General features: G+C 36.2%; 1 protein-coding gene across 2 annotated transcripts in view; it reads right to left on the bottom strand.

The window, feature by feature from the left end:
- Window positions 1–113: 113 nt before the first annotated feature.
- LOC123880158 (protein Jumonji) overlaps window positions 114–27,769 on the bottom strand; it is a 35,315-nt gene continuing 7,659 nt past the window's right edge. The window contains exons 8-24 of one of the 2 annotated variants that reach the window (XM_045928118.1): window positions 27,278–27,319; window positions 23,460–23,516; window positions 22,761–22,928; window positions 14,573–14,629; window positions 14,132–14,188; window positions 13,691–13,747; window positions 12,749–12,805; window positions 11,630–11,760; window positions 11,287–11,523; window positions 9,798–9,993; window positions 9,271–9,506; window positions 7,245–7,445; window positions 6,648–6,814; window positions 5,444–5,735; window positions 4,793–4,966; window positions 3,508–3,603; window positions 114–2,763 (exon numbers count right to left, since the gene is read on the bottom strand). In XM_045928118.1, the coding sequence (XP_045784074.1) occupies window positions 2,581–2,763; window positions 3,508–3,603; window positions 4,793–4,966; window positions 5,444–5,735; window positions 6,648–6,814; window positions 7,245–7,445; window positions 9,271–9,506; window positions 9,798–9,993; window positions 11,287–11,523; window positions 11,630–11,760; window positions 12,749–12,805; window positions 13,691–13,747; window positions 14,132–14,188; window positions 14,573–14,629; window positions 22,761–22,928; window positions 23,460–23,516; window positions 27,278–27,319 (2,408 nt within the window). In that variant the 3' untranslated portion in view covers window positions 114–2,580. The remainder of the gene's footprint in view (window positions 2,764–3,507; window positions 3,604–4,792; window positions 4,967–5,443; window positions 5,736–6,647; window positions 6,815–7,244; window positions 7,446–9,270; window positions 9,507–9,797; window positions 9,994–11,286; window positions 11,524–11,629; window positions 11,761–12,748; window positions 12,806–13,690; window positions 13,748–14,131; window positions 14,189–14,572; window positions 14,630–22,760; window positions 22,929–23,459; window positions 23,517–27,277; window positions 27,320–27,769) is intronic. The other variant, XM_045928119.1, reaches the window with a different exon arrangement.

The following is a 27,769-nucleotide window of genomic DNA, read 5'->3' as shown; positions in this document are numbered from 1 at the left end:
ACGGAATTATAGTATAATATATAAATATCGCTCACCCTACTTTTAAATGTCACTGTTCACACTTAGATGTAATATAATATTACAGTGTGAACAGTGACATTTAAAAGAAGGGTGAGCGATATTTATATAAGCGATATTATATTATATTCTGTAGTTTGAAATCAACTTGATCCTGAATCGAAATCTGTCAAATATAGTAGACTAAGGCCTCATTCGCACGAGAGCTTTTTTAACGTCCGTTAAAAAAGCGTTCAGATAGAACAAATGCATTCCCAAGTATCTGTTCACACGTCAACGCTTTTTTAACGCGCACTTTGTATTATCAGCGCAACGCCGGGTTTTAACGCAACGCTTTTTTAACACTCGTGCGAATTAGTGTTAGGGGGACGTGAAACCAAAGAAAATTGGCGATTCAAAGGCTACCGAGCGTCAAATGTCGGAGCGTTTGTCGCTTGTCAGTGACATCGAAGCCAGGACGTTTTGTTACAATCTTAGTTATGGGGCACCTTTCGGGTACGAAACCCTAAAAACTGTAGTGGATTCAGTAAAAGAAATTTTATTTATAGTCCGTTTTTTAATCCCGGAAACCAAAATGGCGTATCCTGTGTTGCCTTTTTTTCTTAAGGCACTTTGATAGTGATGTGGTGCAATCGATACATACTGATAAATATTAATCGACACCTATATTATATATACGAGACAACAAAATGTGTTGAAAATAATTCCAATTCAAATGAAATAAGTATAGGCTGATTCTCGATTTATGAGTTTAACATACTAATTGAAACAATTAACATATGAATTATTTTTTGTTACTTACTTTAGTCTTTCAAATAATATGTGATTAGTGCTACTTTTTAGGGGTCTGTACCTCAAAAGGAAAAACGGAACCCTTATAGGATCACTTTGTTGTCCATCTGTCGTGTCTGTCAAGAAAACCTATAGAGTACAACCTAGAATCATAAAGTTTGCCAGGTAGGTCTTGTAGCACAAGTAATGGAAAAAAATCCGCTCCCTCAGCTGGCTGGCTTCCGGGGAGAGATGCGTAAATGCATTCCCCAGCGATAAAAAACAAGGTATATTTTACTCATTAGTCCATTATGCACGAAATATGATTTATTAACGATTTTTATCTTAATCGGAACTGTGAGGACAACACTATTTTTCTTAAGCTGGTATCATTATTTTTATGTTTGACATTTCTAGGTATCATTTTGGTCTCTGGGATTTAAAAATAGACTATAGTTGAAATTAAATGCAATAATAATACATTTCTGTCATCATATCTGACGATACAAATGTCACTTAAAGCTAATTAAATAATAAAGATATACAGCCGTCTTTATTGACATATATATATATATATATATCGCAGCAATTGCAGTTCTGTCTGCGCTGACCCTTAAAATTAATAATAAATTGAAATTAAATGCAATAATACATTTCTGTCATCATATCTGACGACACAAATATCACTTAAAGCTAATTAATAAAGATATACAGCCGTTTTTATTTACATATATATATCGCAGCAATTGCAGTTCTGTCTGCGCTGACCCTTAAAAGGCCTATCATATGCCACTTTTGAATAAACAAAAAATAAATGAAGAATAATACTTCATATGAGCAAGTGTAAAATAAAGATTTTTTTCATTTAAAAAAAACCAAAATAATAATAATACTACAAAATTAGAGGAACCTTTGAATCTCCAGGTTGAGCTCAATCTTAAATAAATTGTTTCCGTGAAGAATCACTTATTTATAATAAATAATAATTATCAACATCGAAGCAGCTCCTGAGAATCTCCGAAAGTTGACTCTAAGAGCCGATTCCGCGCCCTCCCCGTTCTGCACCGAATGTAGAAACTAAACTGGTATCGGTGGCGGCGACGCGATACTGCCGCGTCGCTGCCAGCCGCTGCCGTTCCCGTGTGAATTGGCCCTAAGGCCCACTTGCACAAGGGCAGTTCAACTGAATTAGTTAAATTTTGTAATGATGTTATTTTAAGGCAAGAGCATAATGTCCTTATGCAATTGGGCCTTAGGAATTTGATTGGGGAACCTTAAAATATATATACAGCATGCTATGAGCGGTTACACCGCTAAGGAATCATTAAATGGCAATAATAAGTACGTATTATAAAGATACTGACTTAAATATTGCAGTGATAATATCACTAATGCGGACAGCAGATATGGTCCTCTCCATTGAGAACTGAAGGCATTGGACCGCTGTACGCGAACATAACTACCCATGATACCCGTTCGTATGGTCCGCTCCATACCCGATGCGATGGTGATTACGGTGGACACCAGTGTTTTACATCGTAATATATTTACAATAATATAACAGGTCAAAAAATTATTTTTAGTAATAAAAAAGTCATTGATCCACAATGTCACAAAAATCCACAAAACAGTACTTAGGAAAACACAAAAAAATATTTTTAGTAACAAAAAAGTCATTGATCCACAATGTCACAAAAATCCACGAAACAGTACTTAGGAAAACACAAAAAAATATTTTTAGTAACAAAAAGTCATTGATCTACAATGTCACAAAAATCCACAAAACAGTACTTAGGAATCGACGCGTTTCTTTTGCCCACCAGACAAAATCCGCCTCAGCACACTGTCTGACACCAGTGTTTCAAGGACCATATCGATAGGCCCCGAGTTTTCTGAACCATCGAGTTTTTCCAGGATTAGATGTGCGTCCTGTGGGCAGGCGTGGTTGAGGCTTTTGTAATTTTTTACTTTGACCTGAAAATAAATTATAAATTAAATTAGTCTTAGAAACTTCTGTATATACTAATAAAATAAATGCGAAAATATGCTTGAAATCATCTAGACAAAATGTAGACATAGGATACTTTTTAACCTAAGCAAGATAAAATTGAAAACTAAAACCCGACTGCGATCATCTTAATAAAAGCTGAAATATTATACTAAAGTTGTCTCTCTGTCACTTGGTATATTTCAATGTTGTAGTACATTTATATTTACGAACTCGGAATTTTCCCCTCTTTCATTTGACACCGACCTTTACGACGAATCGATTGACACCACATTCATCAAAATCGCTACGGGGGAACACACAGAATCTGGATACTAACATACACACATACATACATTCATCTGCTAAAATTATAACCCTTCCTTTTGGCTTTGCCGCAGTCGAATATATTTTTCTTATTTTGTCTTAAAAAATAAAGAAATGGGGAGCCGTCATAGCTGTCAATTTTGGAATTTGAGTATGATATTTCCGTATATTAGATTGTACCATGTACTGTATTAAAACAACTAATACTGAAAACAACGATTCATAATCATATTTGGTGGTATAAGAGTCATCCTCATTACTGGCCCCAGAGTCTTTTTGGGTGATTTAATGCGCACGAAGTAACAATGTTAGCCCATACTTTTCAAATGACAGATATAGCAAATATGTCTTTTCCAACTGTACTTCGTGCGACGCATCTTTCTGTTGTTTTTATACCGGCTCACCTGCGATAGATAGAGCGGCCGCCGACAAACACCGCACTCTGCCTCTTCATTGACGTTATATGGTCGGTCTCCATCTTTCCGTCCGACGAATATGGCCTGGACAAATAAAAATTCTTAAAAAAGTGCTAGACAAGTGACAAAACCAGGCCGGTAAATTGTAAAAAATGAAGTCAATTGACAATCTACCATTTAATTATAATATCACTAGTGAAATTGTAATATGACGGCTTTGACAATATACCAGCGACATATTTAAAGACATTCTGTAGTATATTAAATATACTACAGAATTAGCATCAGCATTGCACCCGTGCGAAGCCGTTCCGAACGTTTCTTGTGACGATGAATTGAAGAAATGCCAATCCAAAGCATTCAAAATTCAAAACACTTTCTCACTCCAGTGAGCAAAATCGAGTTTTGCTCACTGGTTTTGGGCAGCAAAGGCGCCCTGTTTGAGCTAGAGAGGTGAAAAATGTATTTTTAGGGAGGAAGGGGTTACAAGAGTAAAAAAACACAACTTTGTAGTTATAAATGGCGCGCGTCTCTGGTAATTTTAATTTTATATTAGTCTAATACAGTTGAATTCGCAATAATTGTTAGCCGGCCCGGCACACGCTTTTGGTAGCGATGCGACGATACCCCAATATAATCTTTAATTAAATCTATTTTAAGGCTGATCTCACTTTGTAACAAAAGTTAGAGTCTAGAGTAAAGGAGCTGCTCGTGGCGCGCCTTGCTTTGCTACCGCGCCGTTGTACGGGCGCAGCTCTTTGAGCGTCGGCGCCGCATGCTCTGTGGTAGGTGTCGCAAGCGCGGCTCGGCGCGGTGGCGCCCCCGTGCGTTGCACACCCTGCACCATAGGTAAAGCCGCCTCTGGTGGGATTTTATGTACTTTTCACCGTATTATTTTGTAATATTTTACGGTAAAGTTTTAGATAACACATTGATGTCTATCTACTGGATGGTACCGAAGTGAGGAGGGAGAAGCGAGTCTGTGGCTTCGCGTATTGACTCCGCAGTTAACCACTCGTTTCGACAGATAGCCTCTTGTATATGGTCCTGCTCTTACCTGTAGGTAAGTACCATATACCAATACGCATACATATTCTCGCAATTGAGAGTCTAGAAGCTTATTTGCGTTACGCCACTTGGGGGTGTTATATTATCAATATCGTAGCGCGATTCTGGCATAGCAGGATTTCAAGAACATCTCAGCAATTGTATCCTAAAATCCCGCCGCTGCCATAACACTATACTCATTCTTAGTATAATATAATAAGCATACCGGGATGCCACGGTCTATGAGGGCGAAGCGGCTCTTTAGTTCGTCCTCCAGTAGGTTGACGAGCTGGGGGACGATTTCCTGATAGAGTGTTGGCGACACGCGCTCGTCACGCGTGATCGCCAGCAGGAGCTGCTCCGGTGCAAACATCATGGGCTCTCCGCAATCCCGCAGTTCCTGGACATCATTTTTTTAATCAAGGCGCGTCCCCGAGAAACTCTCTACTCTTTATTTAAAAGAAATATCAAATAAAAAAATACTTTTGTCAATATCTTCTTCACACTAACCGATTTATATTATGTTTAAAGATGTAAATATTTATTAAATTTCGTCACAGATGGGGCGAAAATAATATGTGATTCTTATGTTCGATAAAACTAAATCTCTTTATTTAAAACTGGCTGATGCCCGCGACTTCGTCCGCGTGGATTTTCGTTTTTAATCCCATCGGAAAATTTCCCACGGGAAATTCCGGGATAAAAAGTAGCCTATGGGTTAATATAGGGTATAATCTATCTACATTCCAAATTTCAGCCAAATCCATCCAGTAGTTTTTGCGTGATTGAGTAACAAACATCCAAACATCCACACTTACACATTTATAAATATTGTTAGGATAGGATAGGTTAATATTATTAGGATTAGGATACTTACTTGGAACACCTGGTGTAACGTCATTTGCCAGGGCTGCACTGCAAAGTAAACGCTTTCGGCCATTGTAAAGTCCGTGCATATTGAGCAAGAATATGCTTTGGGGAGAACAAAAATGAATTCGCCAGGTTTCTGTATTATTTTTGTCAGAGACACACCCTCTTGCAACAGTAAGTCGGGCGGGATCATAGTTATATCTGACGGGAGCCACATGGATTTGTTCTGAACAGATGTTGGGCACAACTGTTCGACGGCGCGCCGAAATTGGTCACTATGTTGGTCTGGAATCCCATACCTGGAAACATTAAAAGGTTACGATTTCAAACTAAGTGGATCTAAGTTCAATAATAAGCTACACTACTTTCAGTGGCCGCCGTCTTGCTTCATCATCACGACCTATCTACAGGCCAACTATTCGTCTAGACCACAATATCTGGTTTTTCTTCACTGAAAAATTAGTCTAACTGCGATATCACCTCGTGCTGAGTGATGGAAGCGGCCTTATCTGGAAGTGAGTTTTTTTCCAGCAAACCACCTGATATTTCAGGGTCCTCAAGTGTCGGATATTTTTTTATCTTTTATTTACAGGCTTTTACATTTCTGTATCTCAGCTTCATTGTACCCTATCGTATCCTACAATTCTATTTATATACATAATTCTATCTTATCCCACAAACCAACCTTCCAAAGTTAATTTATTCATTATTTCATAAGATAGTATAATCAAATTTATTTATTTGTTTATTAGGTTCACCGACGCAACAGTCAGCAAATTTTGGCCCTGAACGATGATTACCACATAACAGGGAACTCCAATTTGAGGTTGTATTTAATTTCTGAGTCAATATCAAACTTCAAGTTCCAACCTGGGTGTATTGAAGTGTGGGCATTCGTTGAGGAGATGCGCCAACTGTTTGCTGTTTGAGCAGAAGCATCAAAGTGTGTCGCGGAGCCTAAAGCGGTGGAGATAATGTTGCAAGTCCACTGTGACCAGTCCACACTTGGGTACGATATACCAACTTTGCCTATAGTACTGTACGCCTGACGTATGTCTGACAAGAAAAACTTGGTAATTTTGCCCTACCAGGTTTTAGAGTATTCAGTCTGCGAGGCGTTCAGGGTGCGTTGCCGTATCGTACATATCGCAAAAGACATCAGAAACTTTTTTGTGTCGGGGGTTAGCATAACAGAGCGATGAAAAACTTACCATATTTTTTCACGCCCCTCATGTAAATACTCCAACCACGGCAGGCCGTGAGGGTCACGGTGCCAGCAGTTCGTTGAGTATATCATGCCAAAATGTAAAATAGGAACTGTCGTAGATACGACAGCTCCTAAGAAGCGGAGTATATTTGCTTCATTTTGACAAATATTCTGAAAATAGAGGAAGGCACACTTCATTAACTATCACTTAAGTTATATCTGTTTTAGTTTAGTAATGCATTAACATTTAAACAAATACCAAACATCAACATCGTTTTGGTTGCAGTACATGGTGTTACCATAAGAACACCTGTAGCGACCTCATTTAATTTCTACTCTTTTCGGTCGATCTATACTTTTTTTCTTGTGATGTAACCATAAATTCACAGTTATCGGATTTTTTTATTTACCTGTGTTATAAGATCTACTTAGCTGTCAAATTTATGATTTTAGGTCAACGGAAAGTACCCTGTAGGTTTTCTTGACAGACATGACAGACGGTCAGACAGACAGACAACAAAGTGATCCTATATTTCCTTTTGAGGCACAGAACCCTAAAAAGGAGAAAAGTAAAAAAATCTGAATGCATATTTTTACATACTTTGAGGTTCCATGGATGTCTGCTTATGGGATCGCTGGGATTTGTAGTAAAACCAATTTCAAATTGGCTTGTGTCGACCGAAGCCGTATATACTCCTATGTGGTCCGTGGCCTGGTGGACCATTTGCCAGTAGGCCCTTTCGATCTCATCGACCGTGGGCTCTCCATTAGGGAAGTGCATGTTTAGGGCCGTGCGGCTGACCTAAAGGGACAAAAAACGATTGGTGAACGTTGGGAATAATTGTTATATAAATATTTTAAAAATGTGTTGTTTCTTATAAAGTTTTTGGGAAAAGAACTACCGTTAAAGAAATAATGACTGCCAAAAATTTTAGCAACCAGCATGGTTTTTGGTTATGGAACCCTATATTAGGTCTGATGTCTACCAGAGCGGAGATGAGCGGAGACGTGTTTAGACTAGTCAGTTTATTGTTAGATGACGTAATTATTTTATCATGTCATCTATTCTTATAATAAAAATGTAAATTCATGATTTCCATTCATTCATTAAAATATTTTGAGAATCGGAGTATGCATCCGGAGCATGGGCAAGTTAATTTATAGTATTATATTACACTTAATATCGATATATTATCTCTTTCATTTCGTGGTTCAACAACATAGTATTAGGTAAAATATATTGATAATTCAAAATCGTCATATTACTCGTGGGATGGTATATCCATACAAATACACTCATATTTGTAAATGGTCTATGGAATGCATAAGCCCACCCATACGACACAGGGGCAGATTAACTAGTGTTATCAATAATCTGATGGGTATGTTAAACATGTATCTGCCTGTCTCCGCTCCATTAACTAAACACACACAAACACGCTTGACATGCTTATTGTTACATGATGATAGGCCGATTAAATTAGCGTGAGAATGTTTTTCCGAACAGTCCTTTCGCCAAGCAAATTAGTAAGCTTATTTTACAGTTTCTTTTGAGAATAAATTCTTTAACCACAAATATTTACTGCAAACACTTAAAGAAACAACAAGGAAGAACAGATAAAACTAAAAATAAACTTGCAATAAGGAGGCGTTTTTTTGTAGTTAATTAAACTGTTCGAAGAAAGAAAAGGTTTCTGTCGTCACTTTCAACTAGTGTTCAATTTAATATGCGTGAATTATAATCGTTATTCAAAAATAACGATTATAATTCATGCATCTTTCTAATTAATTTCACCTTACTACACCCTATCCGCGAAATTAAGTTATAAATTCTGATTTTAAATTCTGTGGAATTCTGACGTTCTCATTTTTAAAAATGGAACCCTATTAATGTCACTCTGCTGTTTTGTCATGGGGGCTATCTCAAAAACTACTAGATAGGAATTTGAAATTTCAGTTTATTATGTACCATATACTATATTTAAACAAAAAATACTGAAAACAATGATTTATAAAATAGTATGTAAGCTATGACTTTTCTTTATTTTTTAAGATAAAAAGAATAAATTTAAATTTTTTTGTGGGATTTTTGTCTCTGGTAACATTAAGAAACAGAATTCTACTGGATTAAAAATTAGACTCAAGCATAGCGCTCTCTCTGTTACGCTATCCCATACCATACTCACAAATTATAGAGACAAAAATCTCAAAGTGGGCGTTAACCATTTTGAGTCAACCAATCACAAACGAAACTGTTTTCCAACTGAATTTCGAATCATGGGATTCATGGATTACGTAACAGAGAGAGCGCTGGACTAACTTCTTTCCGCGGATAGATCTTGTTACCCAAATGAGTTACATCCTAACGCCTTTACATTCATATTTGCAATAGCCAAAGTCAAAATAGATTGTCGCAATGCACAATAGCTTATTTCTAATTAATATGTACTAGACATACAATAGAGGACTTTAGCCAACAATCTCTCAACGGCTTTAGCGTTATTTTTAATATCTTGTTCATCTTTTACACTGTCTATCTTGCTGTACGTTCTGCCAAAGTCAAGCAGCAAGCTCGGCGTAGAGCAAGATGGACCAACGTTTCAGCCAGTGTCGACTGCATCACTCGCCTTCCTAAATGTAGCTAGCGGCATCTGGCGGCCGGCCTTGACGCAATCTTCAACGTCGAGTATTGCTTCTCGAACGTTGGATTCTTCCTCACTTAACTCTCCCTCGTCGGAGGACTCCTCAGACTCATTTAGGTAGATCTTCCTTAAGTGCAGAGGATTGTCCGCACGCCTTTGCAGCAACTGCTGCTTGGCGTGCCACCTCGCCTCTACCTTATGGTATAGACTTCTCCGTTCATCTGAAATAAAATGAACTATTTGTGAAAATACAGCATCTGCATCATTGTTGCTTTTTATTCTGCGCAACGATAGAATCATAATGTGCAACAATCCCCAATGTCGCAAAAGATTTGCGACATTCTCTATTAATTGTTGTTATAATATAGTGTTGTAGTAATATCTCAAATTATTTGATTCAAATTATTGTAGAGTGCGTTCCATAGGAAATTCGTTACAAATGTTGTTCACAAAACAGCTAGTCTATGTATTAAAAGTGCAAACTCGTAAACTACTTTGACACAGATACTTACCGTTGGTCAAAATGTCGTAAGGGAGTATGTACTTGACATATAAATGGTCAAGCTTTTTTTCGGGGTTTGCCAATTTGATAAAATTCATACGTTCTGCTACTTTGCTCCATTTCTTTTTTATTGAAACTTCTTTAAATCCCCCCAGCCCCTGAACTACTCTGAACATTTTCGGTAAGTTGACCTCTAGGCCGTCCACCTTTTAACAAAAATAGAATTTGTTATATGATTATTTCGCGAGTACTACATACGAGTATAATTCATATTATACACTTCTCATCAAAACATCGAAAACTTTTTTTTAAAGAATTACCTACTTAGTTTTCTTTTTACCCGACTGCACCAGAAAGAGATTGTCTTCCAGGTCTTCGATAATAACATGTATATTACAACGGACATTGCTGACTTTGTAGCCAGAATTCGTTCATTTTGTCAACGACTGCACCTTGCCCCGCTTCGCGCCATAGTAAAAACAAAACGTTTGTTTACAAGGACCTTGCTACTTATAGCCACGTATTCATCAGAGAAGATGCGTCAAAAAGTACTTTTCATCCTGCATACTCCGGCCTCCACGAAGTGATGGAAAGAAGCAATAAGGTATTCAAAGCAATAGTGAATGGGCAAAGAGGTAACAGTTTCAATAGACCGCCTAAAACCGGCCTATACAAAGTGTTCAAATATTAGGGTGTGATAGAAGAGGTCATTTCCAACAAAAAAGTTTTCTATATCATGGCCATATTTAAGTTGCCCTAAAAGTTATGAATATTTTTGTTTTTTTTTTTTAACAAAATACCAAATTCTTTTACAATTTGGACTAATAAAAAAAAATGTGATAAAAAACAATATAACAAGTGTAAATTAAAAATTTATAACACCCCCGACAAGTCAAGGTTACAGTACTAGTCCAAAGTATCTGAGTTTTCCAAAACATCATTTTCAAATAAATAATCATTTATCTAGGCAACGTCGATCTTGACAGTTTGACATTTGTCAATTGACATAATATTATGAACCTAACGGTTATCACGCCTTCTTTTCTACATGAAAACTAGAAAAGAGCTGATAACTCTTAAACGGCTGAACCAATTTTTTTGGATTATAGCTAAGAACACTCTCGATCAAGCCACCTTTCAAACAAAAAAAAGTAAATTAAAATCGGTTCATTCGTTTAGGCGCTACGATGCCACAGACAGATACACAGATACACACGTCAAACTTATAACACCCCTCTTTTTGGGTCGGGGGTTAAAAACAAACGATGTTGTGTCATTGCTAGATAATATATCAGCACTACAAACCTTCTATTGAGGCTCTGGGTACCAAATTACAAGAGTAATTAATTTTTTTCCAAAACTTTTAAAGCGTTACCAAAAATTAAATGTCACTTTAAAAGCTCACTGTGAAAAAAAATGTACTACGGAAAAGTGACTTTTGATGAGAAGTGTCTAAAAAATCGAAGCTAGGTTATTTTCAGGCTTTCGCTTTTACTTACCAAGGGCGGCCTAGGGAAAAACACGTTGTGGCTGGCTAAATAAGTGCGTATAGCGCACATTTGTAGCGTCCCGTCACCCCACCGCTTAAAAAAACGGGCGGGGTACTGGGCGCCTGCAGTCACGCGGTCCAAGCCTGTTGTCTTACACTCTGGTTTAAAACTTGGCGGCGGCACAACTTTGCACAGGCCGTACTGGGCAGCAATGGGAGCAATTTTAAGATAGTATGCTAGGGGGTCCTGAAATATAAAACTTGGTTATGGACGAGCCGAGAGGATGATGTGTCAAACGGAAAGGAAAAATGCATTCAGCAATTACTATTGTATTTTAATACAAATCACTTACTCGAAATTCGTCCTCAGTCGGATAGAAAGTTGGTGCTGTACTGCATCCTTCAGAGATGGAGGGCTCTTGCGTGGAGGATGATGGAAGCTCGGTACGTTCGGGTTCATGGCTTCTAGCGCCTGTCGTGCCTTCTGTAGTGACATGATATTTTACATTTAGTAAAATATCTTTGGCTTTTATATGTATCTATTTTGTACACGGGCTTGAGAGTAGGTAATATAGGATAATGATAACAATCACAGCGTGTGTTCGTGCGCTATTGGTAGTTGCCTATGCAACATGTTTTGTGCGAGCGAATTTTGCAATCATGCAACTTATAAAAGTGGTATTACTGTAACTTTGTAATATATTGTCATAGTCTGGATGTTTGCTGGCTGAGTTTGTTGTGGGCTCTGCTCAGGCTTGGGCGCGTTTGGAACCCTCGTAGCTTTAGTTTAAGTTTAGATAATTAATTATCACCATAATTATTTATTATCTTTCAAATCTAACAAATCCGACAGACAAAAAGTATTCAAAGTAGTACCTACTTTGAATAAATGATTTTGACTTTTTTTGACTTTTGATGCCTTGTGCGCCCGAACTGTGCATTTCACGCGCACGTAAGCATTAAAAGTTACGCGCGGAGCGATCTATCAACTGTCGATTTTTTTCAGACAAACACAAAAGAAAGCGTAGCGTGCGCGGTGCAGTGGCATGGACGGTCATTTCACAAAGCGCACGTGCACGAAACGAAAACGAAGGAAATTTATATGGGACCACCTACAAAGTATACCTTTTCAAACAAAAAAAAAAAAAACCAAATCAGTCCAGGCGTCTTCGAGTAATAGGGGAACATCATAAATAATAATATTAAAAAAAAAAGATTCCAATGAATTGATAACCTCCTTTATTTTGAATTCGGTTAAAAAGGCAATATTAAACTTGTTGGAACAAATATTCAACCTCAAGCGCGCATTGTTATTAATGTACTCGTTTATGCGCAAACTCGTTTATGTTTATAAAGGGATGTAAAAGATCCTGGAAAATTTAATTTAAGTATTAATTTTAACCAAGCTCGTAAACTATCTGCCAAGATTTGTCAGGTCAGTTTAAAAACTGTCAATGTCAGTATTTACTTACCGTGTGGTGTGGGTGGCACTTCCTCGTCGGAGCTTATAACTTCCGGGTACCCTTCTTCTGTAACGAAAAAAAATGACCATACGTAAAATTTTATCTTTAGAGCAGTCAGTATGTAATGTAAGTATCGACTCGTAATTGCCTCTCATTCACGAGGGGGCTTGTACCTATGACTTGGGTAGCTATTGCCTATTAAATGTATAAATATTTCAATCATTAATGGAACTCTAATAACCATAATAATAATTAATAATAATAATATTATTTAAATTAAATTCAAAATAGCACACTGAAGGTGAGCAATTTTGAGCTATTTTCTGTTTGAATCTCGATGCATCAACCTCCAATGTGCTATTATTGGACTGCGTAGGTCCTGGCCTACCACCTGGAGGATGCTGTTATCAGAGCCACGCAATCTTTCCCAGAAGGAAGATATCCGCGTCCTGATAACAGCAAAGAACCATAGAAGAATAGGTAATTATGAAACTTACTCGTAAAACTAAATCATAAAATTTTGCTAACGTATTTAGTCATAAGCTTTTATTCAGATCAGAAAAGTTTGTTTGTTTATCTTTTGAACGTTTATCTCTTGAACTAGCATACATGCTAAAGAACAGGTTTCTACATTATTAACTCACAGTTCTTAGTTTTAGTAATTATACTGAAGGCACACTATAATTGAAACTATTTCTCACTATTACATACAATAGTGTGGAAAAAATTCTGTACGGAAAACACCAAGACATAGATAGACATCACAGATCACCGCCAGTAGATACCTCATATCGATAATCTTGCATGGTTTCTAGGTCACCCGGGCTGCGGGTAGAGAGTCAACAATATCTGATTGGTTATTTCTAAATTAATTTAAACCAAGATTATAAACTATAACTGCCAAGATATGTCAGATCAGTTTAAAAACTGTCGATGTCAATATTTACTTACCGTGTCGTGTTGGTGGCACTTCCAACTTGTAGCTTACAACTTCCGGGTTGGGTTCCTCTATAACGAAAAAAATTACCATACGTTAGATTATCTTTAGAGCAGTCAGTATTTAATGTAAGTATCGACTCGAAATTGCCTCTCAGTCTCGAGGTGGCTTGTACCTATGACTTGGGTCCAGCTATTACCTATTAAATATATAAATATTTCAATCATTAATGGACCTCTAATAACCGTAGAAGAGTAATTATTGTGAAACCTACTCGTAAAAACTAAATCATAAAATTTTGCTTAAGGTTGCCGCACTTTCCGTCAGATTCCGTCTCCGGTAGAGTCGTCGATGTCTGATTGGTTATTTCAATTTTAATTTAAGCCAAGATCGTAAACTAAATGCCAAGATATGTCGGGTCAGTTTAAAAACTGTCAATGTCAGTATTTACTTACCGTGTGGTGTGGGTGGGACTTCCTCGTCGGAGCTTATAACTTCCGGGTACCCTTCTTCTGTAACGAAAAAAATGACCATACGTAAAATTTTATCTTTAGAACAGTCAGTATGTAATGTAAGTATCGACTCGTAATTGCCTCTCATTCACGAGGGGGCTTGTACCTATGACTTAGGTAGCTATTGCCTATTAAATGTATAAATATTTCAATCATTAATGGAACTCTAATAACCGTAGAAGAATAATTATTGTGAAACTTACTTGTAAAAACTAAATCATAAAATTTTGCTTAAGGTTGCCGCGCTTTCCGTCAGATTCCGTCTCCGGTAGAGTCGTCGATGTCTGATTGGTTATTTCAATTTTAATTTAAGCCAAGATCGTAAACTAAATGCCAAGATATGTCAGGTAAGTTTAAAAACTGTCGATGTCAGTATTTACTTACCGTGTCGTGTTGGTGGCACTTCCAACTTGTAGCTTACAACTTCCGGGTTGGGTTCCTCTATAACGAAAAAAATTACCATACGTTAGATTATCTTTAGAGCAGTCAGTATTTAATGTAAGTGTCGACTCGAAATTTCCTCTCAGTCTCGAGGTGGCTTGTACCTATGACTTGGGTCTAGCTATTACCTATTAAATGTATAAATATTTCAATCATTAATGGACCTCTAATAACCATGGAAGAATAATTGTGAAACTTAAGAGGAAAACCATCTCGAATGACTTAGACGATTTCACCTTCAAACTAGCAATTTTGACATTTCATGACCCTCTATTGACAATTAATCAAGCAGACATTTCAATCTGCGAAATTTACGCGGACTTTTAGTATTTTGACGTAGGAGGGTAAAAGATCCAGTACATGAACGAATAAGGATTACCCTGACTTTCACCTAAAATTAAGATATATGAGAATTGTTCTATATATAATTTTTATTTTTTGTGTATCTGTACACAGTAAGTATATCAAAAAATCAAATAAAATGCGTGGTATTAATTATTATAAATTATTTTATTTAACAAAAGGATAAATTGCCAGTAAATGAACTGGAAATTTCAGTGAATGAACGAACTCTATCTAGTGCATAAACTCTCGATTCCTATTAATAAATTCTTAAGTATATTTTCGGCTTGGAATTCAAAAAAAAATGTCAGATTTTCAGTTTTTGACTTATTGTATATTTTTTTCTACATTTTGCGCGATAAATCAAAAACTCTTTTACATAATAATAATAAATAAAACCTGTTTTAGAATGTATAATAGAGCCCTTTCATATGATATTATCCCCTTTGGTATAGTTATCTTAGTTTGAAAGTCACCTAAATTTTCTGGAAAACAGTCCAAATGACTACAGAGAAAATGAAACTTAACGCCCTTGTTGCATCCAAGTCGCTGGAAGTGCAACATCAGCTACTGAATGTGTTAAGAGTAGTGAGAATAATATACCGTAACACAAGTGTCTGATGTTATCAGATTTGTTCCTTTGAGCCGAGAAGCCACATGTTCTGATGCTTTTTAGACAATCTAAGATCTCTCATTAAGTGATCCAAATAATTTTGATTGAATGGTCTAAGTTGAGATGTAAAAAAGTCACTACATCGTCACTACCTTCTGAAAGTTCTTGAAATGGTAGATTAGAGGTACTGGGTTGGGGCTGAGGTACAGATTTATCACCAGAAGTCAGAATCGTTCAAATTGCAGACTGCAAGTTACAATAGAGCCGCTTGGAACAATTTTTTTGCTGTTTCTTCTGGTAATATTCACAACGCAGAAATAATAATCATCATGGTGTTTAGATGGTTCGCGCCAAATAATAAAATTTTTTTTTAGTATAAGTAGTTAACTATTCTTATTTGCTCATAAACGCAACGAGGAAATACAGCTTCCACATATAAAAATTGGAGTCCAGGCCTTGCTGTTAGCTGCTAATGGGTTCTCAAAGTAGCCCGAGTATGCTTGTTTTACTGGGCACAAAAGGAAAGAATGAAAGGAGCTTACCCAGTACATCTTAAAAGATCCGTTATAGATACATGCATCCTGCCATGCCTTACCTATGCCAGCCAAACATGGGTCCAGACAAAGAATATAAAAAGAAATAGTAACTTGCTAAAGGGCGATGGCAAGTTGCATAAATTAAGCAAAAAATATTCAAAGTGAGAATTGAAGACATAAGAAAAAAGACAAAGCCTACAGACACCTTGAGACATGCCCTAAAACTGAAATGCAAATGGTCATATTGTATCGATTTTTACAGATGAAAGAAGGACAGGTAGGTAGACGTAGACGCGTTGGTCTAATGCTATTGTGCAAATCGCGAGAGAAAATTAGCTTGATAGTACCAAAGACAGAGAGAAATGGGGATACCCAAGAGGGATCCATATCCAAGAAAGAAGAATACCAGAATAATTATAAAAAAAATTCAAAAGAAAAATAAAACCGATTTCAAAATCACAAACACTAAAAAGTAAAAAATAATTTAAGTTATTGTGGTTTTTGAAGTCGGTTTTATTTTTCTTTTGAAAATTTTTTATTTCAAAATTTTTAGTGGCCCCACTGTACTATAATAATATGCCATGCCCAGCTAAAACCCTACTGTTTACTAAGCAATTACACTGATCGCGAGCAATTTGCTCTTATTCATTGAGGAGTTCTGTTCTCCATCTCAGAAGATATTCATCAGAACTTCATCAAATTTATATGGGACGACCTGCAAAGTATACCTAGCTTTTCAAAAAAAAATAATTTCCAAATCGGTCCAGGCGTCTTTGAGCAATCGGTGAACATACATTAAAAAAAAATTGAATTTGCTCTTATCCATTGAGGAGTTCTGTTCTCCATCTTCAAAGATATTCATCAGATCTTTACCAAATTTATATGGGACCACTTGCAAAGTATACCCTATCAAACAAAAAAAAAATCCAAATCAGTCCAGGCGTCTTTGAGTAATCGGGGAACATACATAAAAAAAAAGATACCGACGAATTCAGAACCTCTTCCTTTTTTTAAAGTCGGTTAAAAATATACTAAGATTTACTAACATGGTGTTATACCACAGAGTAGCAAACAGAGGCAAAGCTTCTAAGAAGCGAGCAAATTTTATAAATATTTTGGTAGGGTTGGCACTGGAGGATACAATTTAATTAACAATAGTTATTTGTTCAACAAGATGGTAAAGTTTGTTTTTGTTGTTATTGCCTAGTTTAAATATCGATCAATAGATCTAAATATCGATTTTGAACGAAATCAGTCAATTTAGAAAGAATTATAAATGGTGCCAACTTTTTTAAATTTTGGTAACAGTTTCTTATTTTGTGATCCCAGGGAGCTCTAAATATCGATTTTGAACGAAATCGGTCAATTAACAAAGAATTTCAAAATGGCGTCGACTTTTTAAATTTTGGTATCAGTTTCTTATTTTGTGATCCCAGGGAGCTCTAAATATCGATTTTGAACGAAATCGGTCAATTAACAAAGAATTTCAAAATAGCGTCGACTTTTTTAAATTTTGGTAACAGTTTCTTATTTTGTGATTGCAGGGAGCTCTAAATATCGATTTTGAACGAAATCGGTCAATTAACAAAGAATTTCAAAATGGCGTCGACTTTTTTAAATTTTGGTAACAGTTTCTTATTTCGTGATCCCAGGGAGCTCTAAATATCGATTTTGAACGAAATCGGTCAATTAACGAAGAATTTCAAAATGGCGTCGACTTTTTTAAATTTTGGTAACAGTTTCTTATTTTGTGATCCCAGGGAGCTCTAAATATCGATTTTGAACGAAATCGGTCAATTAACAAAGAATTTCAAAATGGCGTCGACTTTTTTAAATTTTGGTAACAGTTTCTTATTTTGTGATCCCAGGGAGCTCTAAATATCGATTTTGAACGAAATCGGTCAATTAACAAAGAATTTCAAAATGGCGTCGACTTTTTTAAATTTTGGTAACAGTTTCTTATTTTGTGATCCCAGGGAGCTCTAAATATCGATTTTGAACGAAATCGGTCAATTAACAAAGAATTTCAAAATGGCGTCGACTTTTTTAAATTTTGGTAACAGTTTCTTATTTTGTGATCCCCAGGGAGCTCTAAATATCGATTTTGAACGAAATCGGTCAATTAACAAAGAATTTCAAAATGGCGTCGACTTTTTAAATTTTGGTAACAGTTTCTTATTTCGTGATCCCAGGGAGCTCTAAATATCGATTTTGAACGAAATCGGTCAATTAACAAAGAATTTCAAAATGGCGTCGACTTTTTTAAATTTTGGTAACAGTTTCTTATTTCGTGATCCCAGGGAGCTCTAAATATCGATTTTGAACGAAATCGGTCAATTAACGAAGAATTTCAAAATGGCGTCGACTTTTTTAAATTTTGGTAACAGTTTCTTATTTTGTGATCCCAGGGAGCTCTAAATATCGATTTTGAACGAAATCGGTCAATTAACAAAGAATTTCAAAATGGCGTCGACTTTTTAAATTTTGGTAACAGTTTCTTATTTTGTGATCCCAGGGAGCTCTAAATATCGATTTTGAACGAAATCGGTCAATTAACGAAGAATTTCAAAATGGCGTCGACTTTTTTAAATTTTGGTAACAGTTTCTTATTTTGTGATCCCAGGGAGCTCTAAATATCGATTTTGAACGAAATCGGTCAATTAACAAAGAATTTCAAAATGGCGTCGACTTTTTTTTAATTTTGGTAACAGTTTCTTATTTTGTGATCCCAGGGAGCTCTAAATATCGATTTTGAACGAAATCGGTCAATTAACAAAGAATTTCAAAATGGCGTCGATTTTTTTAAATTTTGGTAACAATTTCCTGTTTTGTGATCCTAGGGATCCTCAGATATTGATTTTGAACAAAATCTATGACAGTTCAAGAAAATAGATTTTAAACACTATTTAAATTATTATCATTAACATTAAATTAAATGAAAACACGACGCGCGACGTGTACTGCAGCCCCTGAGCTTGAGCACAGGCCGAGCCGGTATAAACCGATTTCTCTCCGTACGCGACGTAGCGCCTGTGCTCACGCACACACGCGCCTCAAGCTTGTAGTAGTGTACCTATCGTAGCGCGCTTGTATGAAGCTTTGACTCTGTTCGCTACTCATGTGGTTATACAACGCAATACCACACTCACAAACACTCGTACAAACATACAACACACTCACACACACACATGGACGCACGCACACGCACTTTTGAACGGTTTGAACGGAACACGGTTTTGAAATTGAAATTGAAAAAAGTGTAAGAATTTGTAAGAAAATATTTAAAAAAGGTATATCAGCCGGTTTTTTATTCCAGCTCTTAATACATGTAAAAACGTCCAATCTGTTCATTTACTCGAGCCTTTACCCTAGTACCTAATTATATCGACCGCCCCATATCAAAACAAAGTAAATGTCATTTTTCCGAAAATCGTTTTATGTCATAAGCCTAACTTTCATAGTATGTCCCGTTGTATTGTAAGGACACCCACATTAAAGTAAAATTAAAAGCTAGTAAGTCGCTTTGACCATTTTAAAACATAGTAAGTCTTTGAACTGGCTAGGTTTTTATAGATTAATGCGCCTTACAAAGTTTTTAAAAGGAATTAGATTAAATAAAATAAATATCACCCATTATCTAAATACCATGTCAAAACAGTAAATACTTAATAATGCATTAAAACTTAAAAGTAAGATAGGAAAAGTCAATGACCTCTACATGTCAACTGTTAAATATGGTTTGCAAGGGAAATACTTTGCATACTTACATAATGTTTTTAGGGTTCCATATCTCAAAAGGAAACACGGGACCCTTATAGGATCACTTTGTTGTCTGTTTTTCTGTCCGTCTGTCCGTCTGTCGTGTCTGTCAAGAAAACCGATAGGGTATTTCCCGTTAACCTAGAATTATGGGCAGGTAGATAGGTCTCAACTCTCATAGCCCAAGTAAAGGAATAAATCCGAGAACAAATTTCGTGATTCTAGATCAACGGGAAGTACTGTATAGGTTTTCTTGACGGACGGACGGACAAATGGGCAGACAGCAAAGTGGTCCTTTAAGAGCTCCGTTTTTCATTTTGAGGTACAGAACCCTAAAAAAGAAAATGATGCACATGTAATGAATAAATGTGTTGGCCAGTCTTCACACTAAAATATTTAAACCCCTTTAATTTAAAAACTGTCATAGCCTAGTGGTTAGAACGTCCGCCTCCTAATCGAAGGTCGGGGGTTCGATCCCGGAATCACGCACTACTAACTTTTCAGTTATGTGCGTTTTAAGCAATTTAATATCACTTGCTTTAACGGCGAAGGAAAACATCGTGAGGAAACCTGCATACCTGCAAGTTTTCCATGTTCTCAAAGGTGTGTGAAGTATGCCATTCCGCATTGGACCAGAAAGAACTACGGCCTAAACTTCTTTTGAATTTAAACCACTTACTAGGTTTTGATCTGAGAAAGAAATTTGACATTAATTGACAAAATTGAGAGACCTAAGCTTGTATAAGAACACAGAAGTGTCATAATTCGTGTTCACTTTGCCTAACGTCTCTCAGAGAGCAGAGAGAGATTTAAACTGTTTCTTATAATCACTGGCCATATTTCAAATGCGAAAGTGTGTTTGTTGGTTTAATATTCAATCACGCTGCAACGGAGCAACCAGTCGACGTGGTTTTTTGCATGGATACATTTAAAGACCTTGAGAGTGACATCTCTCTCCGCATCGAATTCTTTATTGCTGAGGGTTGTGACCTCTTTCCATTATTCCTACATCTAATGGTAGGTTTTCTTGGGATAATAATGCAGTGGGTTCAAAGAGCCTACGGAACTCGACTAGAAAAACGAGATTTTGACACTTAGGTTTAACGGTTATGAATTAGTTATTAATATCAGTGATAAAATTGATTAGGGCTGTCAGGTAAAATGACATTTATCTCGGAAAATCAAAGAGTGTCCACGAGATTTTTTTCCAAGTTTGCGCTACTAACTACATATATTATGAAGAGGAAAGGTTTGTTTGTTTGTTATCGATAAACTCTGAAACTACTGAACTACTTGCACTAAAGACATAATCATCAACATCAACCGACAGACGTCCACAGTGAACATAGGTCTTTAATAGGGTCTTCCACATGCTACGGGTTTGCGCCGCCTGAATCTTTGCGCTTCCGCTTGACGACAATCATGCTTTAAAGAAAGCAATGATGAGGTCCAAGTTGGAGCACGCTTACCTAGAAGATGCCTATTCACTCTTGGCTTGCAGGTATCTAAGGTATATATGGCAGGAAACACGGCCGCCGAAATGGCGTTCCAACCTTTAGGCTCTCCCCATTGCCCGCAGCATGAATCTGAGCTTTCTTATGAGACCCATGGTTATATTATGTACATATAATATCTCATAAGAAAGCTCTAACACACAATCCAGCTAAGTAAGTCCAATTTCGAAAAAAGCTAGCTAGCCGACAAATCTAACTCAGGCAGCCTTCGGGAACCTTCGAGATGTCTCTGTCCAAAATTCCTCAATGCTTGAAGAACAGTCTTTGAATAGTGCATATTGTCAGTGATGAAATATGGATCCGAAATATAGGTCTTTTTTTTGTACACAGGAAATGCCTGACGCATACCCCTCCGTCATGTGGGGCTTGCACCAAACTTGCACTACTACGAAATCCATTTCGGAACACGGCACCCGGAACGAGGCGCGCTATCTCCTAACATAGGTATAATACCTATTTAGAACACTTACTATCTGTCATCATAATCTATGACAACCTCCGAGTATTTACCTGGTAAAACCGTAACTTTAGAATAAAATTTAGTATATAAGCAGGCTTCATTTAGAAATGAAAAAATCCCTATTTTATTTTTCAACGATTATAAACACAACTTTCATTCAAAAATAATAAGCTTAAATTCATTTTAAATAATATTTTGCGACGAAATGACGCGCGCAGTCCGTCTGCCATAAGAGTCCAGTGGACACTGAATTCCATAGAGCGCCTGCAAGAAAATAAATAGCACAGGAAGTTTTTTGGTTAGTTTTAGATTATTTAAGAAACGAAAAACATTTAGTATAAAACTAACAGTTAAAATTGATTGCTAAACCTAAACATATCATTTTCTGGAGGTTGGCTTCAAAGTATCAAGATGTTAAAGAAAACTTTTACAGAACAAGTTGCGAACAGCAATGTTTTCAACTTGGTTTTTTTTTTTATTGGGATAATGTATACTAAATAAAAAGAGGCCCTTATAATCTTCACAAACTGAAGTTTTTAATTGCATGTATTTAATAGCTGTTAATGCTTTAGAAAAATAAACAATTTACTTCGAAGTACAGCATTTTTGCGATTTGTCAAATAGCAATTACCTTAAAATCTAAACCATAAAATTTTGTTAACTTTAGTCGTAAGCTTTTATTCGGATCAGAAAAATTTGTTTGTCTTTTGAAAAAATATGCTTTAGTTTTAGATCAAAATCTCTCTCTTGAAATAGCACACATGCTAAAGAGCGGGTTTCTACATTGTTAGCTCGCAGTTCTTATAGTTTTAGTAATTGTACGCTCACTTATTTGGGCTTTACGTGATGCCATTTTTGAGCGAAACCCCTTAATGATGAGTTTGTTGCTATAATGTTTGTTTCTTACCTTGATTTGGTTCGTTTTTGATTGAATTGTCACAGATTGGGGGGTCGTCATTTCCGGGTAGAGCGTCATCAACGCCAAGTAAATTTTCATCAGAAGCAGATGCTTCTGATAGCCTATCTATGCTATCATCTTCCGGCAAGGCATCGTTTTCGTCATTTAGACTAAGATCTGTAAAAAAGGTTAAGAAGAACAATTCATTAAAAAAACCGGACAAGTAAAAGTTGTTTTTGCACTATTTATAATCCGTAATAATAAGTTAAAGTCAATTATTTTTCAATGTACTTAACAGGGGACTCTTTGTCACTTACTCCATACAAAAGTAGTTTGATTGTCATTTGAATATTGAACAACCAAAGCATGAAATAAAATGTTTCAAGAATGCCTAGGGAAATGCCTAAGAAATGGCTTTGTTTGCTTGTACAAAAGCATATAAATTTACGCTGTGAACTGCAACACAAAACAAAATCCATCATGGTAGCATCATGGCGGTAAGGTTGTTTTGTGTTTGACATGACCAATATCCCTGAGGGATTAAAAAAAATTAAACAACAAACTAACACCATATACTGAAAAAATAATCTGTTTAAAAATTGTGTAAGGATCAAAACAGGTTGTTTTCAACTACACTGCACTCGGTAAGCAGTAGGCGCCTTAAAATAAGACCTTAGATAAAATTATATTATTGAATGCATTTCTTACTTAGCAGCGGCTCCTCCTTTACTATCAAATACTCAAAAGTCAGCGCTTGCGGTTGTTCTGCAAAAAATATTAGGTTTTAAACTTTTCAATAAAAAAAATTTGCATGTATCATTTGAAATAATGTTTGAAAATGGATTGGTAAACGATTTCTATTATAATAAACTTGCTGATCCACCCTGTTTTGCTCGGGTAGAATTTAGAAAAGCCGAGCACTATAGAAAATGGTAATACAACTGCATATCAAAAACCGACAGGTAACAAATTTTAAGATAAACATTAACTCGGATAGCCAAGCTGTTCTTAAAGCCTTGGCTAGATTTTCGACAACCTCTGAACTCATACAAGACTGCCACAAGGCTCTGGAAACACTCGCCATGTCGAATGACATCACCCTACGGTGGGTCAAAGGACATGATGGGGACCAGGGAAACGAGGCAGCGGACGCATTAGCACGCAAGGCTACGACGCTGAAGGTGACAGGGCCAGAGCCTATGGTACCCATACCCTTCAGTGAGTATAAAACTTGGTTACACGAACTAACACTTAAAGAGCATTCTCATCTATGGGCAAACGCAACTGACTGCAGGCAAGCCAAAGAGGCTTTCCCTAACATAGATATACGACAAACTAACAAACTACTCCGCCTGGACAAAGGTAAACTTAGGAAGGTGGTGGGACTCATAACAGGGCATAGCCCACTAAACAAACACCTTTTCGTTATAGGTGTTACCGACAGTCCTCTGTGCAGGGCCTGCATGGAGGTCGATGAAACACCGACGCACGTGCTCCTGGAGTGTGCAAGCGTGGCAGAACATCGAGAACGCCATCTGGGATCCCCAACCTCACTTCATGAAGCCCTCGGCAACCTGGGCGGTCTACTTGGCTTCTGGAGCGAGCTTGGATGGCTGGAGTGAAGACTTCGGCGGGGAGGGGCAACGCACGCACAACAGACGGAAACGTTTAAGTGCGGAAACCAGCCCAGAGAGAAGAAGAAGAAGAAGATCAAAAATCGTTTTTATCGATTTAGCCATATATTTCTATTAACTCATTCAACGACACTGCACAGCACGATACACGTTTTGCAGACAATCATTTGGTTTTGTCGTCCGTGCCGCTATGTTGTTACGATTTTTCGCGGTGATTATATACCGGCTGTACGAATCAAGTATGAACTTGCTGATGACGCACCGCACGACCCACGACACCTATACCCACAACAAAAAAAAACCGTCTAAGTTTGAATCTAGCCTCACTCTTTTATGGTTTATGGATCGTCACTTGTGGAAAAACTTAAGAACGTCACGTCGTGTGCAGTGTCGTGACCGCAAAACATGCCATGGTGTCTCGTTGCTCGTAAAATGCCCTTTCAATTCTATTTAACATGGCTTGTAAATTAAATTTACAACAAAAAGTACGATTCTTCGCATTTCTTTTCATTCAGTAGGTCTAGATATTATACTTATCATTTCAAAAAAGTTTTCTAGCGAGGAGTTTATCATTTACATGATTTCAAAATGGAGTGTTTTAACTTCTGTGTACACTGTACATTGTATGACATTTGATCATTTGACATTGACTGTCTTGATGACTGTCACGACGGATTTACCACGCGTGCGATTTCCTTGTAAAATATATATATATACATATATATGTATATAAACATCCCTTCCTTATGTTGATTACAATAAAAAGTAACAATACTTCATCCAAATAATCATGTTTATTGTTTATCCTTGTAAAATTATAATATTATCAATTGAATCCCTGTTTAGGGGGTTAGACGAAGACACGTTTCCGGCTGTCTACCCTGGGAGGTATTTTATTACCCTAGGGGATAACCTGCCCAATCAAAAATATTATTATCTTTTAAAAGTAGTCCATCCTATCTCTGAAAACTAGGTTTTTACAAAACGAGTGCGATTTTATAGCAAATTTTTTTTATTCAGTAAGTCTAATTATGCTTATTATTTCAAAAAAGTTTTCTAGCAAGGAGTTTTATCATTTACATGATAATTACACAATAATTTTTAGTAAACGAAATGTAAATTGATTTTTATTCCCTGAAATTATTTACATGTTTACATGATTGCAAAATGGAGCATTTTAGTAAATAAAAAATATAATTTTGAAATTTTAAGTAGATTTTTGTGTGTAGGAAGTTCTTCTCTTTTACGTACCTGCGATTTCGTTGGCCAGCAACGCGACGGCTTCTGCAAATAATACTTACTATAAGTTAATATTGAAAAAGCATATTGTTTTGTTCAGAATCAGTAACCTCGTTGTGTTGTCACCTAATAGAAAAGTTAAAAATCACTAAAACCCGACTACTACGCGCGAACTGCCGATAGATAGCGATTAACATAGCAAAATTGATTTTCTGTCGCTCAGTGTATTTTCAGTATTGTACTATATTTATATTTATATTTATGAACTCAGAATTTTATGTTCTTCCATTTGATATCCCACTCGATACAAAAGCAAATAATTTTTTTGGAGCCCCTCACTTTTTTTTTAATGTAATATCCGTTAGGTCTATTTTTGTCGTATAAAATGTAGCCTATATCACCTGGACAATCATAACGAATCGATTGACATCTCATTCGTCAAAATCAGGGGATCTCTTTCTTACACATTGTTAAGTGAAATGGCAAATACCCATGTGCGCCGGCAATTTCGGTCAAGTGTAAAGCGTCCCTTTAAGTGCTCATTGCATAACTTGGTCTGAACTTACCGGTATTTTTGATTGCCATCAACGATTTTCGTTTATTTGTAGCTGAAAAAATATATAGGATTAAGTAATGAATATTACCAGAACAATATTGATTGAATTAACAATTTACTTTTACCACATTGCATTACTTTACAGTGTTTTGTTGAACTTACCGGTATTTTTACTTGACAGAATATTCAACTTGCTTTTCTTGGCAGCTGAAAAAAAAAAATAGGAATAAGTAATGAATATTACCAGAACAATATTGATTGAATTAATAATTTACTTTTAACAAATTGCATTACATTTCAGTGTTTTGTTGAACTTGCCAGTATGTTTACTCGACACTATTGTAGATTTGCGTTTCTTCTCAGCTGAAAAAAAATAAAATAGGAATAAGTAATGAATATTACCTGACTAATATTGTCTATATAGTATGTAAATATTCTGTCTTTGTAATTTTGTAACAATAAAGTTGTTTAAATAAATAAATATTGTTTGAATTAAAAATTTACTGGTAAACATGGCTTGTAAGTTAAATTTACAACACAAGTGCATTTTTTTTAATTCAGTAGGTCTTGTCATTTCAAAAAGTTTTCTAGCTAGGAGTTTTATTATTCACATGATTTGAAATTGGAGTGTTTTAGTAAATAAGGCCATTTTTAACCCCCGACCCAAAAAGAGGGGTGTTATAAGTTTGACGTGTGTATCTGTGTATCTGTGTGTCTGTGTATCTGTCTGTGGCATCGTAGCGCCTAAACGAATGAACCGATTTTAATTTACTTTTTTTTGTTTGAAAGGTGGCTTGATCGAGAGTGTTCTTAGCTATAATCCAAAAAAATTGGTTCAGCCGTTTAAAAGTTATCAGCTATTTTCTAGTTTTCTTGTAGAAAAGAAGGTTAGATAACCCTTAGGTTCATAATATTCAAGTGTCAATTGACAAATGTCAAGTTGTCAAGATGGACGTTGCCTAGATATACATAATTATTTATTTGAAAATGATTTGTCGGGGGTGTTGAAAATTTTTAATTTACACTTGTTAAATTTTAATTGAGTTTCTCTTTTACTTTAAGTATGATCGGTTAAAGTGTTTCATCAAGTTGCTTACCTAACGAAGTCGTAGCCGTAGTCGTAGGCCCCGCGATGGGTTCTGCAAATAATACTTACTAATAAGTTTATATTCAATAATCATATTGTTTTGTTCAGAGTCAGTAACCTAATCGTTTGCAATAACTTTTAGTAAACTAAGTATATTCAGAATTTTGAACGTGAATTATCACTTATCTATACTAATAAATAAAATTGGAGTGTCTGTCTGTAATTTCGAAATAACTAGCGCATATTAAGGTCATATGGTTATTTGAACGATACTATAACTGAATCACACGTTTTTAAAATTTTTGTCTGTCTGTCTGTTTGAAAAGGCTAATCTTCGGAACGGCTGAACCGATTTTGACGGGATTTTCACAGACAAGTAGAGAATTGACCAGGCAGTAACATAGGCTACTTTTTTAACCGACTTTCAAAAAGGGAGTTGTTTTTCTACCTATGTACACCGAATCTTCGTGATTTCTGAACCGATTTGCGTCATTTCTTTTTT

The sequence above is a fragment of the Maniola jurtina genome, chromosome Z (genome assembly GCF_905333055.1).
Source record: "Maniola jurtina chromosome Z, ilManJurt1.1, whole genome shotgun sequence".
NCBI classification, from domain to species: domain Eukaryota; kingdom Metazoa; phylum Arthropoda; class Insecta; order Lepidoptera; family Nymphalidae; genus Maniola; species Maniola jurtina.
The sequence above is the reverse complement of the archived record's forward strand: the minus strand, read 5'-3'. Positions and strand labels throughout refer to the sequence as shown.